This window comes from Anas acuta, chromosome 1 (assembly GCF_963932015.1).
Source record: "Anas acuta chromosome 1, bAnaAcu1.1, whole genome shotgun sequence".
Lineage (NCBI taxonomy): Eukaryota > Metazoa > Chordata > Aves > Anseriformes > Anatidae > Anas > Anas acuta.
The window spans coordinates 133,645,414-133,669,471 of record NC_088979.1 but is presented as its reverse complement, the minus strand read 5'-3'; the positions used below and the strand labels follow the sequence as shown (position 1 = coordinate 133,669,471).

General features: G+C 39.9%; 1 protein-coding gene and 1 long non-coding RNA gene across 8 annotated transcripts in view; both read right to left on the bottom strand.

The window, feature by feature from the left end:
• The window catches only part of ATXN10 (ataxin 10), a 108,966-nt gene extending 98,287 nt beyond the window's left edge, over positions 1-10,679 (bottom strand). For 2 of the 7 annotated variants that reach the window (XM_068657924.1, XM_068657944.1), the window contains exons 1-3: positions 10,323-10,678; positions 6,156-6,347; positions 2,012-2,094 (exon numbers count right to left, since the gene is read on the bottom strand). In XM_068657924.1, coding sequence (XP_068514025.1) covers positions 2,012-2,094; positions 6,156-6,347; positions 10,323-10,459 — 412 coding nt within the window. In that variant the 5' untranslated portion in view covers positions 10,460-10,678. Of the gene's footprint in view, positions 1-2,011; positions 2,095-6,155; positions 6,348-8,519; positions 8,600-9,996; positions 10,153-10,259 lie in introns of those variants that run through there. The other 5 variants (XR_011089369.1, XM_068657915.1, XM_068657927.1 and 2 more) reach the window with 5 other exon arrangements.
• Positions 10,680-14,023: 3,344 nt separating this feature from the next.
• LOC137850243 (uncharacterized) lies at positions 14,024-20,000 on the bottom strand. The gene is made up of 2 exons (XR_011092397.1): positions 19,157-20,000; positions 14,024-17,439 (listed from the first exon to the last, which is right to left on the bottom strand). It is a non-coding gene; the product is annotated as an uncharacterized lncRNA (long non-coding RNA).
• Positions 20,001-24,058: the final 4,058 nt, after the last annotated feature.

The window sequence follows — 24,058 nt, the reverse complement described above, 5'->3', positions numbered from 1 at the left end:
TCACGTGAACCAACTACTCTGGGTCAACATATCAAAAAAATTAATTATAACTCAAACTCATTTTGTCGTTTAAATCCTATGTTGAATGGCTATGCAGTGTAACAGCCACAAAACACTTTTTTATGGAATTATTGTTAACAACCTTCTGGTTAATTTCCCACCCCCTTGTTTTCAGTGGTGTTAAAGATGTTTCAAAACATCCTCTAGATAGGAAAAGGAGTCTGAAGCAGTTACTCAAGTTACTGTGCTCTTCCCCCTCTTTTCTGCTGAACAGTATTCACTGAAGCTTGCTCAGATCCCAACAGAAAAGGAACAGCACATGTCCTTAAAATAGCTCATCAAGGAGGCATCAGCTGCCACAAGAGTGAGGGGAAAACCTCATGCTATGTAAGTACCCAACAAAAGGTACATCCTACTCTCCTCCAGATGCTGTGAGGAACCACTGATTCCACACTACAACTCCTGATGCTGTGAATAAGCTGAAGGTGTGAAGTCCAATTCCCCAGGACAGCCTTTCAATCTTACTGCTGCCAATGACCCTTCCACAGACAATTTTGTGCAGGGCAATACCAGCTTATCTAGTTCCTATCACTTTTCCTTTTCTCCTACTGGTCTACAATGGGGTTCACAATTGGTCAGGATACTCTTGGCCTTCATGCCTTTTCCAAGGCATGACTGACTCTGTGATGCAGCTTGAGAGTCACTCCTCCTATTCACATTAATCAAACAAACCCTCCTTCTGCCATCCAGAGGATTTAGTCCTTGTCCTCCTCCACCGAAAGACTGTGTTTGCATTACCAGTCTGTCCCTGGAAGAAGGATTACAGCAACAGATGAAGAAGTAAACATGGCTTAAGCATAATGCCATTGCACGCCCGAAAGGCTTCATTTAGAGCCAAATATAGCAGCAAAAGGAAAAGCAATATCCTGAACTTCCCCAGATTCATAAAGGTGTTGAACAGAAGTTTACTCTATTTCCATTCTGTAGTTTTGCTTTCACAAAATTAGAGAAAAGCAGCAACAGGAACCCAGTAAAAACCTCTTCCATGTAACAGCATTGAAAAGAAATAAAAGCACCAAGAGAGAACAAATGTTTCCTACTCTCTACAAACACAGATGACAAAGGGGATCCAAGACAGTGAAGTGTGATCCAATGCCCTATATCAAGCTTAACATACACACACAGAAACGCGGAACATGAAAAGAAATGCTGAAACATGTCTTAATTTTTGGTGAAATGAGTTTTGTAGAAATCACTAGTAATAACTGGCATTAGACAAGAAGGATATTAAAACATTTTTTATTCACTATATTAATTAAAAAAAAACACCTCATCCACCAAGGACATGTAAATAGTACTCAAATCGGTTCTTAGTTCTTGGCAGCTATTACCCTGGCCACCCAGCAAACAGTACATAAATGAAAATAAACAAAATAATAATTCACAGCCAAGATTTGTTTCCTGGAATCATATCAACTATTTCAAGTGCCATCAAAATAAATAAAAAAGGAACATTTCCTTATTTCATTACGTGCACAAATCAAATAAAGAAACAGCAAAACAACAGAATATATTTTGAATGGAGATTCTATAGGAACTTGTCCTTTTCCTAGTTCAGAGATCCTGGGTAATGAAGTTTCCACAAATCTTTAAAAATCTACAGGGAATAGTTGAGGGAAAATACAATGGAACTAGTCTGGGGAAGAAAAAGAAAAGAATAAAAAGAAATAAAATATCTGGGGCTGAGATTTTTTTTTTCAAGTAGCATAACAGAAGGCCCACTTTTTACCCAATTTTGAAACACCAACTATGCACACATACCTTTGCCTTTTTATTCTACTACCCAAATTAAGGAAGAAAAAAAAGGAAAAACAGAATTAGCATGTTGCAGTTCAAGAAACAATTGAGTTTGCTTATGAAAAAAAAAAAAGTAAGGTGACATCATACCACCACATGACTTTCCACATAAAAAATACAGTGCAGATGTATTTAACAAAATCTACAGCCTTACCAGTCAGTAATGGTTCTCCTTTGATTTCTATTCCATCAAGCAGTTTGATCAAATGGACAGATGTAGTGATGAGACCCAAGTTCCTGTTATAAAATTGGAAAAAATAAAGAACACTTCATATGAAATATAACCCAAAAAGCAAAAATCCTCTTCACTTTAGTTAGCATCATGTCTTCAACTAATATTCAGAAATTCTGAAATGTTAAGGAGTTTTTCCTACTGGGTCTGACTGTATCAGTAGCCATAGTACTGCCATCAGAAGTGAAAGGAACTGGTTTACATTTTGTTTCAGACTTCTACAGTTTGGTTTTAAACATCTTGTTTTCTTTAAGATAGAAGATTTGTGTCCTTTCTCAGTTTGTAAAGCTTCTCCATACCTTTCTAAGAATACATTAGAGAAAGGACATCTAGAAAGGAATAAGTTTTCACATTTTCACAACATCACCATTCAAAATAATTCAGACGTAATACACTATTCCTGGTTGCCTTAGTTTATGTATTATCTCTACGTAAGGTACATTCTAATGATAACCAATGGAGGGAAGGCACAAAATATGAATTGCTTTGAAATCCATAGCAACTATATTATATGATTACAGTTCTATACCCAATACAAGTAGTTAAAGAAGAGATGCCATAATTGAATTTTTAATAACTTTTAAAGAATAGGAAACAAACATAATCAAAAGCTTATATACTTATTTTGAGCTTTCACTTATCCTTAAAGATAACTACAACATTCAGCTCCTAGACCAACAGCTGCCAATGAACAATGATCAGTCCAGACATAACTACTTCCTCAAGGAAACCTGAGTTCATTTAGTGTTGCAGCAAAAAGCAAGAGCAAATTTTAGGAAAAGCCACACAAAAAGCCCATCACCTACTGCTTTTTTTATGGAATGATGCAATATTCCCCCACTGAACCTTCAGAAGACACTCTTTATTGAATAGTGGGAAAAGTTGAGGCTATTGATATATCTTTGACTTCATCAGACCGCACAATAACAATTTTGGACACAACACATTCAGACTTAAATACTCTTCCCTTCAGATTTTGCTATTCTTCTAAATCCAATATTAACAACTAGCAGGTTATTCCTGTAATTTAAACAGTTTTGTTTGCTTGAAGTTCTAGCATCCAAGGAAAGCCATGATACATGCTATTTAGAAATAAACTGCAAGTACTTACAAACCCTGAAGAAGTGATTGGTGACTGCTATCAAACAAACAACACGGTCAAATCACAGGGAAACATACAAAACCCTGGGCAAGAAGCAAGGAAGATGAAGTAATCATTTATCCCTGCTATAATTTGAAACACAGGGTGTCAGTAAATATAAACTAATTTACAGCCTGCCAGAAGTGTGGCCATTTGGAATCAATAATGACAAAATAATTCCACAGCCAAAAATCAGCAATCCTAGAGGTAGACAATGTGTGTGTCAGAATGTACATGCAACAGGGGTTAAAAAAAAAATCAAAAAATACATTATAAATGGAAGGAGTTTCAGCTTTTAACTCATTTGTGTACTTTAGTAGTAAAGCTGTTTCAGAAGAGATCAGTCAAGACAGAGTGACCGAAACTTCATAATACCATATCTGCCAAACCTCCACACCCAGGCATGAGTTACTGCAAAAATATCACATCATCACAGATGAATGAAGAATAACTATTTGTCTTCTGTAGGTGTTAGACAAACAAATTATCTTTCCCATTATGCTCTACAACAGAAAAGAAACCAAGGATGCATTTATAGATATCAAATGCATACATGCACACAAGTATACATACAATCCATTAAAATCAAAACATTTCTCATTCCTTCAGACCCCAAATTTCTTCATAGCATGCTGTCGTGCTTTAACCCAGCCGGCAGCTAAACACCACACAGCCGTTCACGCACCCTCCCCCCGCCCTCTCTGGGATAGGGGAGAGAAACGGGAAAGTGAAGCCCGTGAGTTGAGATAAAGACAGTTTATTAAGACAGGAAAAAAATAACAACAACAATAATAAAAATAACAACAACAATGATGATAATAGTACTACTAATAATAATGTGTACGAAACAAGTGATGCACAATGCAATTGCTCACCACCCATTGACCAATGCCCAGCCTAACCCCGAGCAGTCCGGTCCCCCTCCCCCAGCTAGCCACCCCTATATATTGTTTAGCATGATGTCAGATGGTATGGAATACCCCTTTGGCTAGTTTGAGTCAGCTGTCCTGGGTTTGTCCTCTCCCAGCTCTTACTGCACCCCCAGCCTGCCCGTTGGCAGAACAGAGCAAGAAGCTGAGACGTCCTTGGCTTGGTGTAAGCACTGCTCTGCAACAATTAAAACATCGGGGTGTTATCAGCACTCTTCCCATCCTAAGCCAAAATATAGCATTCTACCAGCTACTAGGAAGAAAATTAACTCTGTCCTAACTGAAACCAGGACACATGCAAAACAGAGAAACTGGAAGGAACAAAGCTTCATATTCCCCAGTAGTTTCAAAGTTATTAAACAACCCATGTGTTTACAATCATCACATTCTTTCCAATACAGAATCAGTTTTGATTTTGGTCAAAAAAAATTGTAGTTTTTCTTTTTTTGAATATCTGAATGTTGCACACTTCAAAATCAAAGGCACATAAGTTTTCTTCTATTCACAACTTTTAATCATTAAAGATATTTAATCCTTAAACAAGCTGTGCAACTGTTTAAAATCTGCAACTGTGTTAAAATCAGCACAAACATATGGCCAATATGTTGTTAGCTCAGAGCAGCCACTATGGTGCATACACCATTACCTTGCTACAAAGCCAAAACAATACCCAAAGAGCGACCTACAAAGCCAATCACTGCTACAAACACCATCAGACTTTCTGTACATACAGACTTTCCTCCTCCTGCAAATTAAAGAGAACTGCTGTTACTAGCATCCAGCTTCCTAAATGTGCAAGGCTATGCTAACTGCTTAGAAAGGGTAAGTAAGCAGCATGGGTAGAACCAGCGCAGAGCACATTTCTGTTTGGAAGCAGGTTTAATATCTGAATTCCATGAGAGAGTTAAAATTAGACCCATTAATGTACACTAATAATAATAAATACATTAATGTACTTGTCATGCTACTGAAAAGGACAATTCTACTACCTCCCAGACATGCAATTCAGTTCTCTCTCTTTTGTTAAGATGAGTGATTAAGGAGCTACAATACATTACAAATAAGGAATCCAGGCTGGCTGACCACCCACCCACCCAAAAATAACAAATATATTTTCTGTCAGATCAGTTTCTTGATCCACAACATGATCACAAGTGCTAGGACTGCCAGAAACAAACATGTAGGAGCCTGAACTCAGATTTAACTTACTCTAAAACTAATGATTTCTACAAACAGCCCTGCAACTTCTACAGCATTAACAAAGATTCTGCCCCAGCTTTGTCCCATTTCCCAGTTAAATTTTATTAAGCTAAATAAAATTTGAGAAGTCCCAAGAAACCACATTTTATGACGGTATTCCAGTTCTTCATGAACTAGCAAATTTGAAGCAGGTTTGGGTTTTGGTTTTGATTGGTTGGTTGGTTTTAGAGTTTCTTTTGAATAGGTAGTAGACTACCAGGTTTTCAGTTATGACAGCTAGCTGTATCCCAAGCATCCCTTCAACATTATAGCAGGCCCAGGCAATAAATAAATAAATAAATAAATAAATAAATATGCCTGAATAATTTAATCAGCCTGACTTATTAGCATTGATATTAACTGTACACATGTGAGGGCTGAAATGTAGAGTTCTACATACAGTACTTTGCCATAGGTACTAGACAGATCTATATGTACTTAGAAAAAATAAAAATCATATAACTGATAATTAAGACTGCTTACTTATTCATTACATTACCCCCCAAAACATAATGATAGGAATGAGAAAAAAGTTCTACAGTGAAACTTATAAAAGGTTTATATCTTTTGCATAATCAACCCATACTAAGAACACAAATGCTTCTCTCTATCATTCATCAGTGCTCCTGACTCTGACCTACAAATAGGTCAGAGTCAAATTAAAATAAATCAACTAACACAGCAGAATAAAATATAAAACCACACAAACATCAGAAGGTTATAATTTTGTACAGGTTAAAATGGATCAAAACTATACCTCATGACATCTTGATTCTTGGCACACTCAACACAGGCATTCCTTAGACATCTGAAGCATTCTGCTATGAGCAACAGACAGGTGTCTAAATCCAGCAGTTCACAGGAGTCTTTGGAGGCCTGTTCAATTTCATTCAAGGCTTTGGTCAGGATTTTGAGGAGATCCTGAAATATACTTTCTTGTGCCATTTCTCTGAAACAAACAAATTTGTAGTAAGCACAAGAACTGCTCTGCTATCAAAAAGGATAATATTATGTTAGTTATATTTCTTGTTCTTAACACTAAGGTATTTCTGCAACAATATGTAACTACCCTTAGCATAACAAGATCCTTCAAGTGGAAAGCACAAAGTATGTGTTCACAATCATCCCACTAGCCATTCAGGAAAAGACTTTGTATTAATACTACTAATATGATTAATACTATGGCTTAGAATTAATGCTGTCGCTTTAGTATTTCTCACAGCTTTCCAACACCACTTTGGAACCTTAGAAACAAACAAAAAGTCTCTGTATATAGCTTGCATGATAACATTACACTGCATATTGTTCTAAGAATCAGGAATTGTTTTAACTAGCAAATGCAGCTACTAGCACTAGATGTTTCAAAAGAAAAAAATGTACCAGAAGCTTCATTATAATAGTCTGCCACAAATTTCTCCACAGCAAGAAGTCTTCACAAAAGCAGGTGTCTGCACTAGCCACCATTCTGAAGAGTATAAATCGAAGTCAAGAGGGAAAGTCCAATCTCTACTTCAGCAGACAACAAATACTACACCACTACTTAAAATATCAAAACTTAAGAAAACAGTACAAAACCTTAAGCACAAAGACAATAATGTGAATGGATGAGAGAGATGCTGAAGCATCCAACAGTTCAGTTTACCAGATTCCCATGACTAACACACACATCTGCAGGTCTGTCATACAGGCCTAGTGTGTACGCTTCCCAAGTGCAGCTATCCACATATTCTTCCCCTCATTTTATGTTCATAAAGGAGATGAGGACAACCAATCAAAACCATTGATATGGCATTTTTGATATAGCCTGCTGGTGAAAAGAAGCCACACCTGTATCAATACCATGAATTTACTGGGGAGAGGGGAAGGAAATCCAGTTGCAGCTTCCTCGAAGCTTAAGCAGACCTGCATAGTGCTCAAGATCAAATAGGGAAGATAGTTTCTAAGACATAAGGTTGAGAAATAACTCCTAAGCTAAGGACAGAAGAAAGTAAGATAAAGAGGAAAGTAACATTAAACAAAGTATGTTCACACAGAACACAACACTATTCCTAAAGAACTTTAAAATTTCTTGATCAAACAAGATGATACAGTATTACTTGCATTCTGCTTCTCCCCCAGATATCCTCAAATACACACAACTAGAAAGTCTATCTATCCTTTATCAAAGGTGATTACACTTCCATAAACCAAACCACATAAATATTAAATTACTAAAACATATGATCTCCAATAAATACTTATTTTACACCAACACCTCACAGTGGATCAAGACCAAAACCCTTACACTATCTCCAGCTACTTAAAAAGGACAAAAAGAGAATCAACAATACCACAACAAAACCACAACACAGTATCAGTGGGAATTATCTATAGGGGGAAAAAAAAGCTATATTTTTCAAAGGAGTAATATTGAGGTGAAATAAAATGGCACAGGAAAGACCAAAAGCAGACCTGGCCCTCAGTTGTAAACAGAACTTGAATAACCAGAAATAAGGTCTGGAATTTGGTTTGGATTTTAAGATATTAAGACATCACAAGACTCGAACCTTCCACTTGCAAAAAGTGGTATGGCTCCCAACACTTCATCACAAACACGCAAGCCACAAGATGTTGACTAAGTGGCTGGTGTACCACAGTACACATGGTAAATGCACAGAGCCTTTCTTCTACACATTACATTAGAAGAGCTACAGTTTGGTAAAGGAGAACCAGCTGGGTCCTGTCCCAAATGCTCAAAAGCCATGTTTTCTCTATTGAGTGAAGATGTCATACAGAACTTAGATACAACACTGAGATTATTGTAATATTGTAACAATTCCTAGTCTGATTGCAGTATCCTTTTTATTTGTCTTTGCCACCTGTTAGATTATCCCTTGAAAAGGGTCATTTCCTGACACAGCTTCAAAATAAAGAAATCAGTAGTCATGGCAAGACGTATACTAGCATGCAACATTCAATTATTTTAAATAGATAAAACAGAAACAAAACCAACCAAACAAAAGGGTAAAACATGAAAAAAAAGATGCAAGTACTTTAGTATGTGTTCTAGCAACACTTTATTCTGTTGAAAGCACAACATAAAGTCATTCTGGAAAAGTTTCTACTCTTGTTAGAAAGTTACCTAGAAAAATGATAGTTTGGATCAGATATTGGATCACAAGGGTTTCAAGCTGCTGTGACAAATTTTCTCTTAATATTAGTCTGAAACAGAAAAATTTCATTCAGTTAATACAGAGCAAGAGTTTAGGTGTTCCAATTAAACACAAAGATGAAATTTTTGCCTGTCTTAACAGAACAAATGAGATGTACACTGTGAACATAAATGTGGATTATCACATATCAGAAAGGAGAGACAGTGGTGTTTTTTGTGGTGGTCCTTTAGGGACCCAAGAATTGGTCTTGATGATCCTTGAGGGTTCCTTCCAACTTGGATATTTTATGATTCTATAGAAACAAAGAAATCAAGTCATCTGCTTAAAGGTGCTTGAAGTCCCAAGTGAAGCACACAGAAGACTTGAATTCAGCTGAATTCCACACAGCAGTCTCATAGCTGGGACATTATTTTCCTTCCTGTATTTGCTTCTGAATTACAAACCCCTGGCATTCACTTTTTATTATTATTACTATCTTGTTACCACAAGCGCTGAAGATTTATCAATTCCATAGTAACAAAAGAATTACCACTGTACATCCCAAGTACCAAGCAGCCACTGGATTGTTCCTTCTAGTTCAATAGCACCAACAGTATTTCCCATTGTATTTCCCAAGTTGTTCTCATATCTATTCAGTCACATCCTGTGGGATGCAATTGCCTCTTGGAAGAGCAATGACAGCATCTCTCTTCAACCTGACCACCTGGGCCCAAAGAACTCAGTTATTTGGGGAATATCTACTCCTCTGTCAAAGGTGGTTACAGAAGTTTTGAGGAAGAAAGCAAGAAACAGGCAGGGAAAGCATTGGTGCACAAGCCCAAAATTTGAACAGGTCCTTCTGTCTCCCCAGAGAAACAGACAAGAAAACCAAAGGGACTTCCCCTGTATATACAGAGACCACAAGAGAGTGGTTTTAAGTATAACCCCTGCACACACACACACACACACACACACACCTTCTACATGTGTATTTATTAAATCAACAGAAATTGTACCAGAAATTAACAACAATACAATTTTGTACTAAGTTAGGAAAGAAGAGGTTAAACCTTCTACATGTTACAGCCTTCAACTACTGTTACAAAGACTGACCAGGAGCTCCACACCAATCTATGCAGCCTCCTACCTTCCAGAAAGAGCTGAAACCACAATTAGGAGCACAGTCACACCTGAACCCCTACACTTCCAAGGAACTCTGCTAAAGCTAACAGTGTGGCATGGCATTGCAAACATCCAACCCTGACCTCAGAGGCACAGCAATGCTCCACATCAGCTTCTTGCTTTCTCCAGTAACAGTATGTTTTCACTTTGTCTACTGGAAGTTACAAGGCACATTCAATCAATCCCAATCAAACCTGCCCTGCTGCACAGTGAGACCATCCTCACCCCACAGGTCATGCTTGGACTGCAGCCGAGCAGGACGAAACCACTACAGGAGCACCTTACCCCTCTCAAGTCACACCTACTCATTCCTCCAGGATGGATTTTGCCACTAGCAGCTGCATCTTGCCCCTAGCAGCCGCCACTCTCACAGGGGCCTAGAATGACTACTGCTATCGTGTGTCCCGCGACCACGGGACCCCAGAGGAACAAACGGATCACTACTAAACGGACCCTACTTTCCAAGAGGCGGAGCCCCCACCAACCCTCCCCCCCCTCCTCCTCCTCCTCCCCCCCCCCCCTCCTCCTCCTCCCCCCCCTCCGATTACCCGGAGCTCCCTCCCCCGGCCCACGTGGCGACGTGGCGGCGGCCAGCCTCTCCTCCCCGCTACCTGTGCTGCGCCTCCCGCAGCAGACCCGTCAGTGCCCGCACGCTCTCCAGGCGGGCCGCGGGGGCAGCTGCCATGGAGCAGCCCAGCCGCGCGGCCGCCGCGAGCAGCGATCGCGACCCTGAGCCCGCCGCCGCCATCGCCAGCCCCGGCGCGGCTCAGCCCCGCCCCACGGAAATGGCGGTGGCCCGGCCCCGCGGGGCGACCCGAGTATGGCCTCGCCGAGCGGGGAGCCGGCGCTTTATCCCGCTATTTGCTTTTTCTAAGCGTTTGCTGCCGGGGAGCGCTGCGGAGGGTATGTGGGGGATGTCCACCCCACAAAATAGCTGCCCCGCCGCTGGGGGTGTCTGGCCTGGGCGCGCGGAGCCGTTCTCTACGACCGCATGGCGTACAAAACACTACCTCAGAAACATGGTTGACGAGCTAACTGTGGGCGTATCCTTCTTTCAAGAGTCAGCCTCTTTTCAAGGGTCTGCTGTGGCCGTCGGGGCCTTCTTGCGATTCTTACAGAATCACAGAATCATGGAGTTGTCTGGGTTGGAAGGGACCTCAAGATCATCGACTCCAACCTCTGACCTAACACTAACAAGTCCCCCACTAAACCATATCCCTAAGCTCTACATCTAAACGTCTTTTAAAGACTTCCAGGGATGGTGACTCAACCACTTCCCTGAATAGCCCGTTCCAATGCCTAACAATCCTCTCAGTAAAGAAGTTCTTCCTAATATCCAACCTAAACCTCCCCTGGTGCAACTTTAGCCTGTTCCTCCTTGTCCTGTCACCAGGCATATGGGAGAACAGACCAACCCCCACCTCGCTACAGCCTCCTTTAAGGTACCTGTAGAGAGCGATAAGGTTGCCCCCAAGCCTCCTCTTCTCCAGGCTGAACAAGCCAACAAGCCCAGCTCCCTCAGCCGCTCCTCATAAGACTTGTTCTCCAGGCCCCTCACCAGCTTCGTTGCCCTTCTCTGGACTTGCTCAAGCACCTTGATATCCTTCTTGTAGCAAGGGGCCCAAAACAACGCAGTACTTGAGGTGCGGGCTCACCAGAGCTGAGTACAGGGGGACAATCACTTCCCTAGACCCATTGGCCACACTGCTTCTTATGCAAGCCAGCATGCTGTTGGCCTTCTTGGCCACCTGACTATAGTGAACATTCAGCCGACTATCAACCAATACTCCCAGGTCCTCTTCTGACAGGCAGCTTTCCAACCACTCATCTCCCAGCCTGTAGCTCTGCGCCCCAGGTGCAGTACCCAGCACTTGGCCTTGGCCTCAGCCCATCGGTGCAGCCTATCCAGATCCTCCTGCAGAGCCTTCCTACCCTCGAGCAGATCAACAAACGCACCTAGCTTGGTGTCATCTGTGAACTTACTGAGGGTGCACTCAATCCCCTCATTCAGATCATCGATAAAAATATTAAGGAGGACTGGCCCCAGTACCGAGGCCTGGGGAACGCCACTAGTGACTGGCCTCTAACTGGGTTTGACTCCACTCATCACAACTCTTTGGGCCCGGCTACCCAGCCAGTTTTTAACCCAACGAAGCGTGCACCAGTCCAAGCCATGAGCAGCCAGTCTCTTGAGGAGAATGCTGTGGGAAACTGTGTCAAAAGCCTTACTGAAGTCACAGTAGACCACATCCACAGCCTTTCCCTCATCCACCCAGCGTGTCACTTTGTCATAGAAGGAGATCAGGTTCGTCAAGCAGGATCTGCCTTCCATAAACCCATGCTTACTGGGCCCGATCACCTGGTTGCCCTGCAAGTGCCGCGTGATGACACTCAAGATAATCTGCTCTATGAGCTTCCCTGGCACTGAGGTCAAACTGACAGGCCTGTAGTTCCCCGGGTTTACCCTCCGGCCCTTCTTGTAGATGGGCGCCATGTTTGCTAGCCGCCCGTTGACTGGGACCTCCCCTGATAGCCAGGACTGTTGATAAATGATGGAAAGCGGCTTGGCCAGCTCCTCCAAGAGCCTGCAGGTGAAATGCTTGGTGTGCGCCATAAAAACTTCTGTAGTCCTTTCCTTGCTGTCATCACTTTGAGAAATGTTTCCTTCTAAAAGATCCAAGCATATACTTCAGTATGTTTTAAATACACATACAAAAGGTTAACATATTTACATCAGGATAAAAATTCAACCTTCCAGTGGATAAAAAGACTAATTGTAGCCAAATACCATGGAAAGCCTCACTAGACTGGAACCAAATTTAATTTCCAAAAGTAGATGAAAGAATCTGAAAATAATACCTCTAAAAGAAGGTGCAACACACACACACACAAAACAAAGCAAAACAAAACCAACAAACAAACAAACAAACAAACAAAAAACAGTTGTTATTTGTAATACACAATAAATGTTTGTTCATTGTCTTTTGTATTATAAAAACAAGGAGTTCCATTTGAGGAGCGGGAGTTGCAAAAGCTCCCTGCTGAAGTAAGGAGCTGTATAATACTTGGCTAGACACTATGAAAATTCTTTTACTATGAAAATTCTTTTACTTAATGTAACAAAAAAGAGAACCACCTCCCCTTCTCTCCTTCTGCATCTCAGTTGCCTCTTTTGTTCAAAGACCCTGCTGCAAAGCTCATGTAACCATCTCCTGATAAGTTGCTAAACTAGTGTATCAACATCCTGCCTTCCTGTCTCACGCTGGGCCAACATGACCAAATAAAAAAAGAAGTTGAACCACAACGCTGAGGAAGACTATGGCCTTTATCTTCACGACCACCAGAGGGACAGAGACGACCCCCTAGCAACAGTGCGTGCAGTCGCAGAATATACCAGGATGTGCTGCGTAATCCCGGAATTACCAAGATATAAAAAGGGACCCTGGCGGGGGTGAGGTGCGCGCCGTTGGCGGAGCCGAGACTCCCCAGCTGCCCAGCGCTGTTTTGCTTGCTGTTGCTTACTCAATAAACTCCTTTCTATTATTAATGCAATGCTCTCTGAAAATTAATTAAGGGGGCAACTTATAACATTATTCACTTCCAACTGTTCACATCTTCAAGTTTCTGCAAAGCCTTGCTGTCCTGCACAGTTATTTGAGGCCTTGTGAGCAATACCTTGCACCTCAGCAGCAGAGACCCGGTGGGGATTTTACTCTTATCATACCAAACCTAGTCAATGCACAATTTATGTTTAAAGAAAGTGTTCTGCTTTTAGAAATAAACATGCATTTCTTGGCTTACCTTAGGGGAAGGCTTTTTATGATAGCCACTGTCAAACTTGTTCGTATGTTAGTAGGTGCCTTTGCCAGGCCTTCTCCTGATAATGACTATGTATTTCTTATTAATGCACAAAAAAGTAGTTGACAGCTCTATAGTAGAAATAAATTGGTTCAACCAACAAGTAGAATTTAAGTACGTGGAAGTTGCCAGGCAAGAGTGATGACAATCATGCAAGTTCTTCCTTTTAACAGCTCCTATTGACTTTAATACTTGTTTGTTCATGAGTGAAAAAGTTTGTTTGTTTTAACTGAAACTTGAGCCTGAGTGAAGCATCAGGATCGTCCTGAACACATCTGAATGTGTGGTGCCTGGAAGTGCTAACTCTGGGGAAGACTGGATACAGCACACAGTCTTTGTGTAACTTGCACATGCACATTTTTTCCCCCTAATCATCATTAATTTAAGAGGTTGGTAAAAGCCATGTTCAAGTTGCTAAAAAGTTTGTTTCTTTTCTGCAACACAGTTCTCACAGTTCTTTTTTTTTTTTTTTTTTTTTTTTTCACATTGCTACATATATAAACTCTTCTTCCCTCTCTGCATTCATGAAGTCTAATTCCTGATGTAACTATGAAGTCAACTAGACAGACCAGCAGTAGCCTGAAGGTGATTACATCTCACCTGGTTATCACAGACTAAGCCAGCTAAACAGCTAAGGAACTTGTATCTGTTTGAAGTATGTCTTCCTGCAAAATATTAATTTCTTTTACAAAAAGTTGAGATATGGAGATTCACTGAGACAGTGAATCCAGCAGTTTATCTGGAATTCTTCTTTGTTTTATCATCTTCACTGTTAAAAATACAAATGTGATGCTTCTAATTTAATTTCTCTGGCTTCAGGTTCCAGCTCTTGGTATGCCATCCTGTTCTGTTACTGAAGTGTCCTTTTATAACCAGCATTTTCCTCTGTGAAGATCCATTTTCAGTCCACTTTTTTTTAATAATTAGACAATTTAAGTAAAACCTTAAGTGCAAGTTTGAACTTAAGTTTAAAACAACTCTCACTGGAGGGCATTTTCTGCAGTCTGCACATCATTTTTTCCACCTCTTTTCCATATCCCTGCAAAGTTCTAGACATTCTTTCTAAAGTATGTACCCCAGAAATCGAAACACTTCTACCCTCTCCCAAACTGCTTCCTCCATTTTCTCACTATTCATTTTTACCCATTCAAGCATCCTGTCTTTCTTTCCCACAAGATTGCATGTGGAGTATCCATTTCACTTCCTTGCACGCTGTCACTGCAACCATGCCAGTGATCACCAGCATAAAAGCAGTAGGGCCAGCCAGCCTGGCACTGAACATGCTGTGCATGCACCCCTACCACACTTCAGTTCCAGCACATCCAGGGTAGGTTGGAAGCACCATACAAGGACAGATCAGTATATATTTGTGTAACAATATTGTTCCTATTGTTCCACACAACTTCTGTGAAGCAAGCAGTAGAGTACACTAAAATCCAACAAGATAGTTCTATATGAACTCTGAAAATGACCTGTAAATATATAATTTTTCTATCTGATTCCTACATTGCTAGGGGAGGGGCACAATTTGGCCAGCACTCCAGTTTTATTCATCATCATTGTCTTTTATTTGCCATTTTGCCTGTCTTTTACAAAACACAGATCTAGTAAGCAACAAAATTTTGTTTACCCCTTATAAACCTTCACGTTTTTGGTGTTTGTTTGTTTGCTTGTTTGTTTTCTGTGACATCTGATGTTTTAAGGTGACAGTTAACCAGCTTTTACTCCATTAAGAACATAGGTTTATAGTAACTGATGAGTTATATTGCAAAATATTTCAGTTCAAGTAGCTGAGAACACAGACTAGATCACAGATGTCCAAAGCATCACAATAGGGAACATCTCTAATGAGAGATTAGATTTTCTGCCTGTTTCATCAAAACTTGCACAATCAGCATTATTGATTATTGCTCACAGATCCATGTGAAAATAGTTTTGCCTACATATATGATCTCTCTTGAAGTTTTTTTTTTTTGTGTGTGTGCTTTAAATAGCTGCAGTGGTTTTGTTTTTCCTCATTTTAGTCACGCTTTCAGTCATTTTCAACACCATTACCTAAGCCATCTTTGTAATAATGCAATACTTTGAGCTAGGACTCCCAAAAAAAGAGTTTTGAAGACTCTCAGGGATATCAATTTTATAATTCAGTAATTTTTATCAGATTACTCACAGATGTTATGTCTTGAGCTCATCTTTACTACAGACAGTGTTTTGCACTTGAATTTTTTAAAAAATGTGTAGCCTCCCCCGCAGCTAAGTCACACAGTGTTATTTGTTTTCAATAACTAAGTCCAAAACTGATCAGAGGTCTTTGCAGTTTAGTTCTGAACTATTCCAAAAGGAGTCCAACGTGATCATTTAACATCTTTTTATTATTATTATTATTTTTTTTTTTTTAATCTAGCAGCTATTTTACAGAATAGGCCTGTGCTGTGCCCAATTTAGTGGACTCAGGCAGATCTCCTAAAAATCAAATTTTTCCCCAAAAGAGCTTACAGTCTAAATAACATTAGTTTGTCTTAGCACAGATTTAGAGAACTACCAGAAGGAAAACAATCCACCCAGAGCTGACTATTCCACCTGAAAACAAAACAATGTAAGTGTTACTTTTAATATGAAATTAAAATGTAGATCCAAATTTTTACACACTGCTGTTTGAAGCTGGACACTAAGAAAGATCTGTCACAGCTGAGACTCCGGAGGTAGACAGTTCCCCTGTTTCAGCAAATGCTAGCTCTGCGGGAGGATCATAACAAAGTATATTGAAGACTTTGAATCCTCAAATGTTGAGAGATGGTTATTTTAATCACAAGATGTACATTACCCTGGATTTTTTTTTTTTTATTGAAGGTAACTTCCATCAGAAAATAAAATGTGAGCTCTGGAAAAAGTTACTTTACACTAAAGAAACAAATCCCACAGCATGTTGTATTTCCGGCGTAAATATTAGTTTTATCTCTCTTATTCAGGCCTGTATTAGATTAAGTATGACTTGGGCCACAGAGCTTTGAAGCTGTAGACCAAAGCTTTTATTTTTGGTTTAGTATTTAATAGGATCCAGTGATTGCAATTGATCGATGCACTTGGGAAAATGCTTTTGAATAGCATTTGTTGCTGAGCAGTGAATTCCACTGCGGATCCACCATGCAGTCCCATGAAGCACCCCATACCCCCATGCAGGACATCAGTTTCCTAATTAAATGAGGCAAATTACAGTAATTGGCTTAGGAATTTTGAACAATAAGATGACTAGGAGCACACCTGATAGGAGATAGCACCATCCTCTTAACAACCAGAGGTGGAACACAGATTTTATGTTTTTTTGGGGGGTATTCAAAAGCTATGAAGAATGCATATGAAATGGTTACTGCGGATACTGCAGACTGTCTTAATCCCCAAAACAGCTACTGCAATCTCAAGCCAGTAACTCAAAAGGTTATTTGGCTTCAGATGAGATGTTGCACACATGTACAAAGGCTGTAAAAGTGCAGTTTCATTTGATGTTGAGATGTACATGTATGTGTCACTCTTTTTTAGGTAATAGCAGAAATTAATTTAATTCTTCATGTGTAAACAATCCCTCTGTCTGGAAAGAAAGACTGCAAGGTCCTGGAGGAGATGTTCAAAGCACTTGCAGTTTGTCATGGAAATGAATGGTGTCTTCCAAGAAGTACATAGGGATGAAATTCTGTCTGTTGTTATAGTTGTTAGCCTCAGAGTCTGCAGATACTCTCACTTCATTTGTTTGATGCAGTCCAACTTCCAGAGTGAATGAGAAATTTCACAGCTATTATCTTTTTTTCACAGAGTTTTTACACCACATCTGCATGGAGTGTTTTCACCAGGATCATCATCATCATTGTTATGCACCTGTAGAAGCATATGGAAGGACAAATCCTTACCCTATCAAACTGGAATGGAGAGATGCTACTTAGGGTATCTGTTAACCAATATACAGTTCCATAATGACCTGGGGAATTTCACCTCATTCAGGTACCAGTTGATTTATATTGCATAGAATTTAACATTAGTTTTTGGTCTGATATGGCAAGAAATGCAACTGAACTGTAGGAAGGCTAGTGTTAAGTGAAAGGAAGCTATGTGTACTCTATCTTATATAGTCCTGCAATTTTCTGGGTGTAGAGGACACAGAGATTGTCCTACAGATCAACAGAGCATGTGATTATCAGCCCTGGGAGTATAAGGGCTGCATCTACCCCTGGCTCATCATCTCTGAAGTTCTTCATCACTCTAACATGAACCTGTAAGGCATAGTTAAACATTAAATCAGGAAACACACAGGAAAGAATTTTATTTTTTTCTCCAGTTGTCTTTAGCTTTGCCCTTGGCAGGACAAACAGGAAGAACAGAGGAAAAGCTAGTGCCGCTCTGCCACCTGCTCCCTTTCCCCTTTCCCCTTTCCCTCTTCCCCCCTTCCCACCCTGATCCACCATGCGCAGCTCTGCCCATATGGCTTCCCATCCTGATGGGTTACATAATACACATTTCACAGCTGTGGCCTCTCCCATGATCAGCTGAAAATATCTTGGGCTGTTTGAGCCTCAGTGCTAGCTGGCTGGGTTTCCCTCAGAGACCTAAGGAGTTCCTCTTGCTTCCTTTCTTTCTGCTTTCTCCTGGCTCCCTCGCCTGCCTCTTCCCTCCAGTTTGTTTTGATTTAGTGGTGGCAAGAAGTGATTCCCATGCTGCCAAGGAACAAGCAAAACAAAAACCATGGCCAGGGTGGTGCATCCTTCTGTTTAGAAATTTATTCTCATGGATGGAGAATCTCCTTACTACAGGGCTTCAAGAAAAAAATAAAAATATATATATAATCTGTTACCACAGTTTAATGACTGTAGGAAAGGACAAGGAAATTTCACACAATACACAAAGCATGGAAGGATGTCTCCCTCCACAGAGGAGGTTGTCATTGGCACTGATCATGAGAATAAAGAGGAATATATGGATGTGGGGAAGGTGGCAGTAAGCAGTGTGTTTGTAGAAGGCCATGCCCAGAAATCAATTCTGCTGCACAAAGATATGATATCTGAAGTAAGTAGTTGCAAACATTTTTTTTTAAGATTTTGTGGGAAGGGAGGATTCTTGAGGACTGCAAAGGTGAGACTTTACAGTTACTGTTCTCTTCTTGTGACCTTTTCAATCATCCAGTGTTATTTTAAGTCCTAGACTCCCATGTGAAAATGTTCCCAAGAGCAGCGTTAAGTTTGAAATTTTTGCTATATAGTATGGATTCCCCATATAAATGCAATCGGATCTCATCTCTCATGTGAAAATCGTAGCTTTTCATGTGTTTTGATAGCAGCAACAGTTTTTCTGGACTTCAGCAGCCTGGACAACTAATCATCCAAAAAGTAGCTATTAAGTACATGCACATAAATCATTCCTGTGCTCTCATGTCTAATCCTGAGCTCAACAGGCTTTTGTGCATTCCTAGAGTGTCACAGGGCAGAGAGTTCACCCAGACTCACAGCCTGTGCGTGCAGTGTGTTGTCACTCTCCACAGGCACATTAAACCTGACGTGCTGGGCTTGCATTGTGTTTGCAGAGCGGCACATGGTACACTTACCACTTGCAGGCTGCAGAAGCCATCAGTCAGCATCCATGCACAGCACTTCCAAAATCCTCTGAATGGTCCTGGAAATATTACTCTGGTTTTGCTGCTTGAGGAATTGAATTCATCTGCTAAACCTGCAGTCCAGCCAGCTGCCTTCATCTGTCCTGTAAAGACAGATGAAGTGGAGTGGTCAGAATTGGAGTGGTCAGAATAGCTTCTGAAAACTGATTTTCTTCACAGAAAACAATATCAAATATCCCTCCTAAGGAACTGAAATAAACAAAAAACTCCTCAACACCTGGCCACTGTCAGCAAGTAAAAATGCATGTACTTAAATATGTTTGAGGAACTCGCAAGTGAGGTAGTCCTCAAGAATAGATGTGTCAGGTTTGGCCCTTTATGAATGGATGAGTGAGGGGAAATGCCCACAGGGAATCCTGCATTACACAGCGCTGCTCCCATTTATCAGCATTGGTGGACGTTATCAGTGCTGAGAAATTTGCTGGAGGGAGAAGTCAGGGACTAAAAGAGCAAAGAACAAGAAAAAACAACACAGTGATTCAGAATATTTCTCCTATTTGGGGCTACTGCTAGTGACTGGAAGTGAAGAGTTGTAGCTGTGATTCTAAGCACACTTCTTACTGTTGAATAGAGCTCAAACTTCTCAAGGTCCATCCACAGACTGACATCTAGTGGAGGTAAGATATGGGCTGCAAAAATGAACTTAAAATCATCTCTCCTGCCAATTGAATGACTACACTGAATATTCACTGTGGATGTTCAATTTACCTAACCTATTAATTTCACTTGTGAAAAATAATCTCATAAGTGAATCCATAAATCTTTATTATGAACTAAAATCACAGGAAACGGTTAAATTCACAAATTCACAGCATTTCATTTAGCCTACATAGACAGAAGGATAGGATCTAAGTAAATCCCATTAGAGCAAGAGTTTAGAATGTTTTCCATACTGACAGGACTGTACCAGCATATAAGACAGTGCAACAGGTCTGGGATTTATATCTTAGGAGTAAACAAACAAACAAACAAACAAACAAAACACTGCAAAGTTTGGTTTTGAAGCATTTATGGAAGCTAGTGTTATATCACCTCTAAGATATAATATTTTAGAAGATGCTATTGGTAATTCAGAAGTTGCCACACACATCCTCCGTCTCTCTAAAGAGAAACTATATCTAAGGAGAGCTATAAGATGGATGATGGACAGTTGCAGAACTGAGGAATACAGAGTTCAAATGTCAGTTCTCCAGAATCTTTTCCTTTGGGACTAAGGGTGGAAGACTAGTACAAATTACTGAATATTATTTTTTATATAATTATTTGAAGCACATGAGGATCTAGTTTAAAATCTCAGTTCTCGTTATTTTCTTCACATTGTGATATGACAGCTTTATATTTTCTCCTTTGAGAGAAGCATACAACCTAAACTTTAAAAAAGAGAACAAATATTGCTATAGAAGTAACATTTTCAGAAGGTCTGTGGATTGGAGGATGTTTTAATGCCTTTAATTTCAAAAGCTTGACACAGAAGAAATCTGCTGAAACTTTGCCGTCATCCCTGTGAACTCGAAGAACTTTGTGTTTCTTTTAAACTGAAATCCAAAGACTATCCACAAAGTTCATCTAATTATAAGGCTGAAAGAGAGCTTTGATCCATTCCTGCTTTATATGTTTTTTTGTTTGCTTGTTTGTTTGTTTGTTTTGTTTTTTCCCCACAGGATCATGTCAGTAGACAAAAGTTAAGTGATCTGTGTATTATTATTATTTTAATACCACCATCTCAACTTTCTTAAGCAGACACATATATAAATTAAATTAGATACTTTCCTCCTGCATATGTTGATTATAAAATTCAGCCTCTGCAGAAGTCATTATTTTTATTTACATTACAGATTTCTGATTTTCTAAATTTAAAACAAAAAACAAACAAAACAAACAAAAGACCCGCTCCTTAATGCCTGGGTATAATGATGCTATGGAGCTACACGGAGCTACAAGAAAATTGTGACAGAGAGGATTGTCCAGCTGTCAACCTGTGCAGAGTCCTCCAAAAACCCAAAACTCATACCAGTAAAACCAGTCACCTGTCTCTGTGTCTATCTTTTAGATACATTATGTACTTGCTAGATCCAGATGTTTTTTACATGTTTTTTATTAGCCTCTTCCCACATCGTTTACTAGCCTCCATATGTGCCTGGTAGCTCAATAACACTGCATGCAGTTACTAAGTAATATAAATTAATAATTAAAATGAATATTAATTATTAATACTGTGCAAACACAGACATGTTCAAGACACTGTCAGGGATGGGCGAGTCTGCTTTTTGATCTGAGCAAGTGCTGATATTCACTCTATACAAATACTGGTTTCACTGGAGGGGTAAATAAGAAAAAACAGTGAGTCGAAGGTGGAGCCTCAATTGGCAAGAACTACATCTGGGATTATATTAATCTAAAGCCTCCCCTTTCTTCTTGCCCATCATTTTTGTTACCTGGGACTCTGCAATTGCACAACACTCCAGGTATTTCCATTAGTCTTGAGAAAACATCTTGTTTGTCTCCCTTTCAGTGTGGCCCTGTTTAAAGGCAGGAAGAAAGGGGAGCAAAAGAAAGTATGGCATTTGAATCTGATAGACTTATTTTTTTCCTTTCACTCATGCTTGCCCCACACTGATGACATGGCCATATTTACCTCCAAAGTGAATGTTCACATTGGTCATCACTCCAGTGCAGGGGAACACACAGGGTATCTTCAGGAACAAAAGCAGGATGAGGTATTTCTTGTGTAATTACTGCAGTGTAAGAGGCCTAAGCTCTATAGGCTGCACTCTGCTCTGTCACTTCTGTTTTATGCCAACATAATTAAAAGCTGGAGATGTATCTTACCCAAAATCTTCTGGGTTGTTTTTTTTTTCAGCTAGAAAGAACTTCCATCCAGCCACGTCTGGTATAACGTACCAAACTAACCTACAGTTACCTCATAAAATGTTACTTACATCTGCACACATGTGACTTCTGAATACAGAATGTAGTTTCCCTGTACTGTCATGCTCAATTGGGCAAAAGAGGAATCAACTGATAAACCAAAAGCAGGCAACAGAATCAGCTTTTCTCAGCAGAGGACAAAGGCTTGTAAGACCATCATATTAGGCAAAGCCTCTGAGTATGGTGTGTATCTTCATTCCTGAAGAAAGGAGTGCCTGCAACTAGGAATCTATTATAAATCACATTTTTAGTGAGACTGGCAAAGCTGCATAACTCTGGCCTCGGGGAATCTGTCTAATTTGTCAGCTAAAATTCAGCCTCCTGATAGAAGACTAGTCCATTCATGCTTCGTGAAGGCTAATTACCCATGGAAGGAATCTGTTCGGGGAACTGTCAGCAGTGATGTGGTGTGGCATAATCATCAGGCTAGAGCTTCCAAGGTGAGATCAGGGGAGTTTCCCCTGCTTGTTGTGCCATGCCTTAGCCATTCAGCCCTTCTCCCTTCTCTCTCCCATATCTGGCCATGTCACTTCACAGCATGGTCAGCAGGATGTCCCAGGAGAGAAGTCTCCCAGTGCAGTGCCTTGTTTCGCAGAGAAACTGCTTGCTCTGAGTAGCTGTCTGTCCTCGGTGTCTGGAAGTTTGCTGTAGTTGGCATGGCCTAAAAAAGGCAAGATTTAAAAAAAAAAGTCCCCCCAAAAAAGAGATGAGTTCTTATGTACCCAAGTCCTTCTACAGACATCCAACAGAAATTGCTTAAAACTCAGTGTCACTTATGTTTGAAGAGAGAAGGAACATGAATAAAGTACAGAGAATGTGAAGTTCCAAAAATAATCGTGGGAAGAAGCACTACTTAAATTCCTAAGAACTTATTTGTGTAATCATTCATGTACATTATGAACTGGAAAAAATCCAGCATTGAATAAATTACTACAGATTTAACACTTCATATATCAGAGAATAATTTTGCTTCTTTACTGGACTAATGAAAGTAATTACAAAGATTCTCTAGCTGCACATCATAGTTTAATTCCATTCCATGATGCTACACACAGTGTTTGTCGTTTGTTTTTTTCCTTCTGAGAAATAATCCTGTGTCGTTGTTCCTAAACTTAGATAAGCCAAATACCTCCAACTCTATTTGTTCCATTATGGTAGAATTTTTAAATGACTGTGTTTTAGCACCACTAAAAAGGTAGCCCAAACTTTGAGTACATCACTAGAATAGTGATGGAAGTGGAAAGAGTTGCTGGAACAATGGTTGGACCTGGGGAAAAAATGATCATTCACAAGTATTAGCAACCATTATCAACTAGAAGTTCAGTACTGATCTCTCAAGTCCAAGATCTATCTGTAAGGAAGATCTTGAATTGAATTTTTAACTTTAGGAGTTATTCATATTGTAGAACAAACAGGTCTCCTGGACTGAGTTAATCTTATTTAAAAAGGAAATAATGTATGAATAAGAAGATAAGAGCTTCTTTGGGAAAAAAAAAAAAAAAAAAAAGATATGTCTAGCCCCAAACTATCCTTGTTTACTTTTGTTGTTATAGAAAGGCCTTTTGTTGTTATAGAAAGGCTTAGTTAAAATACACTGTTACCAAAAAATGTTTCCTGCAATTAAAAATATAGTGCAGATTGACCAAGTAATCCTTAATTAGGCAAGGTGCTGAAGCCAATGCAAGTTTGCAAGAAACTGGGTGGTCACCAAAATTGGGATGATTTGCAGCCTCACTATAATGCCTGTGTTTAAGCTTCTTGATGTATCAAGGCCCTTCTATTTAATTTGACTCCATCAAATGTGTGTGTTTGTTCTATTAGATGGCATCAATAACCAGTCTCAGAGTGCTGTATAGAAAAGGAACATAATTGTCTGAAAAGAGGCCCATTAAGTGTTTGCTTTTA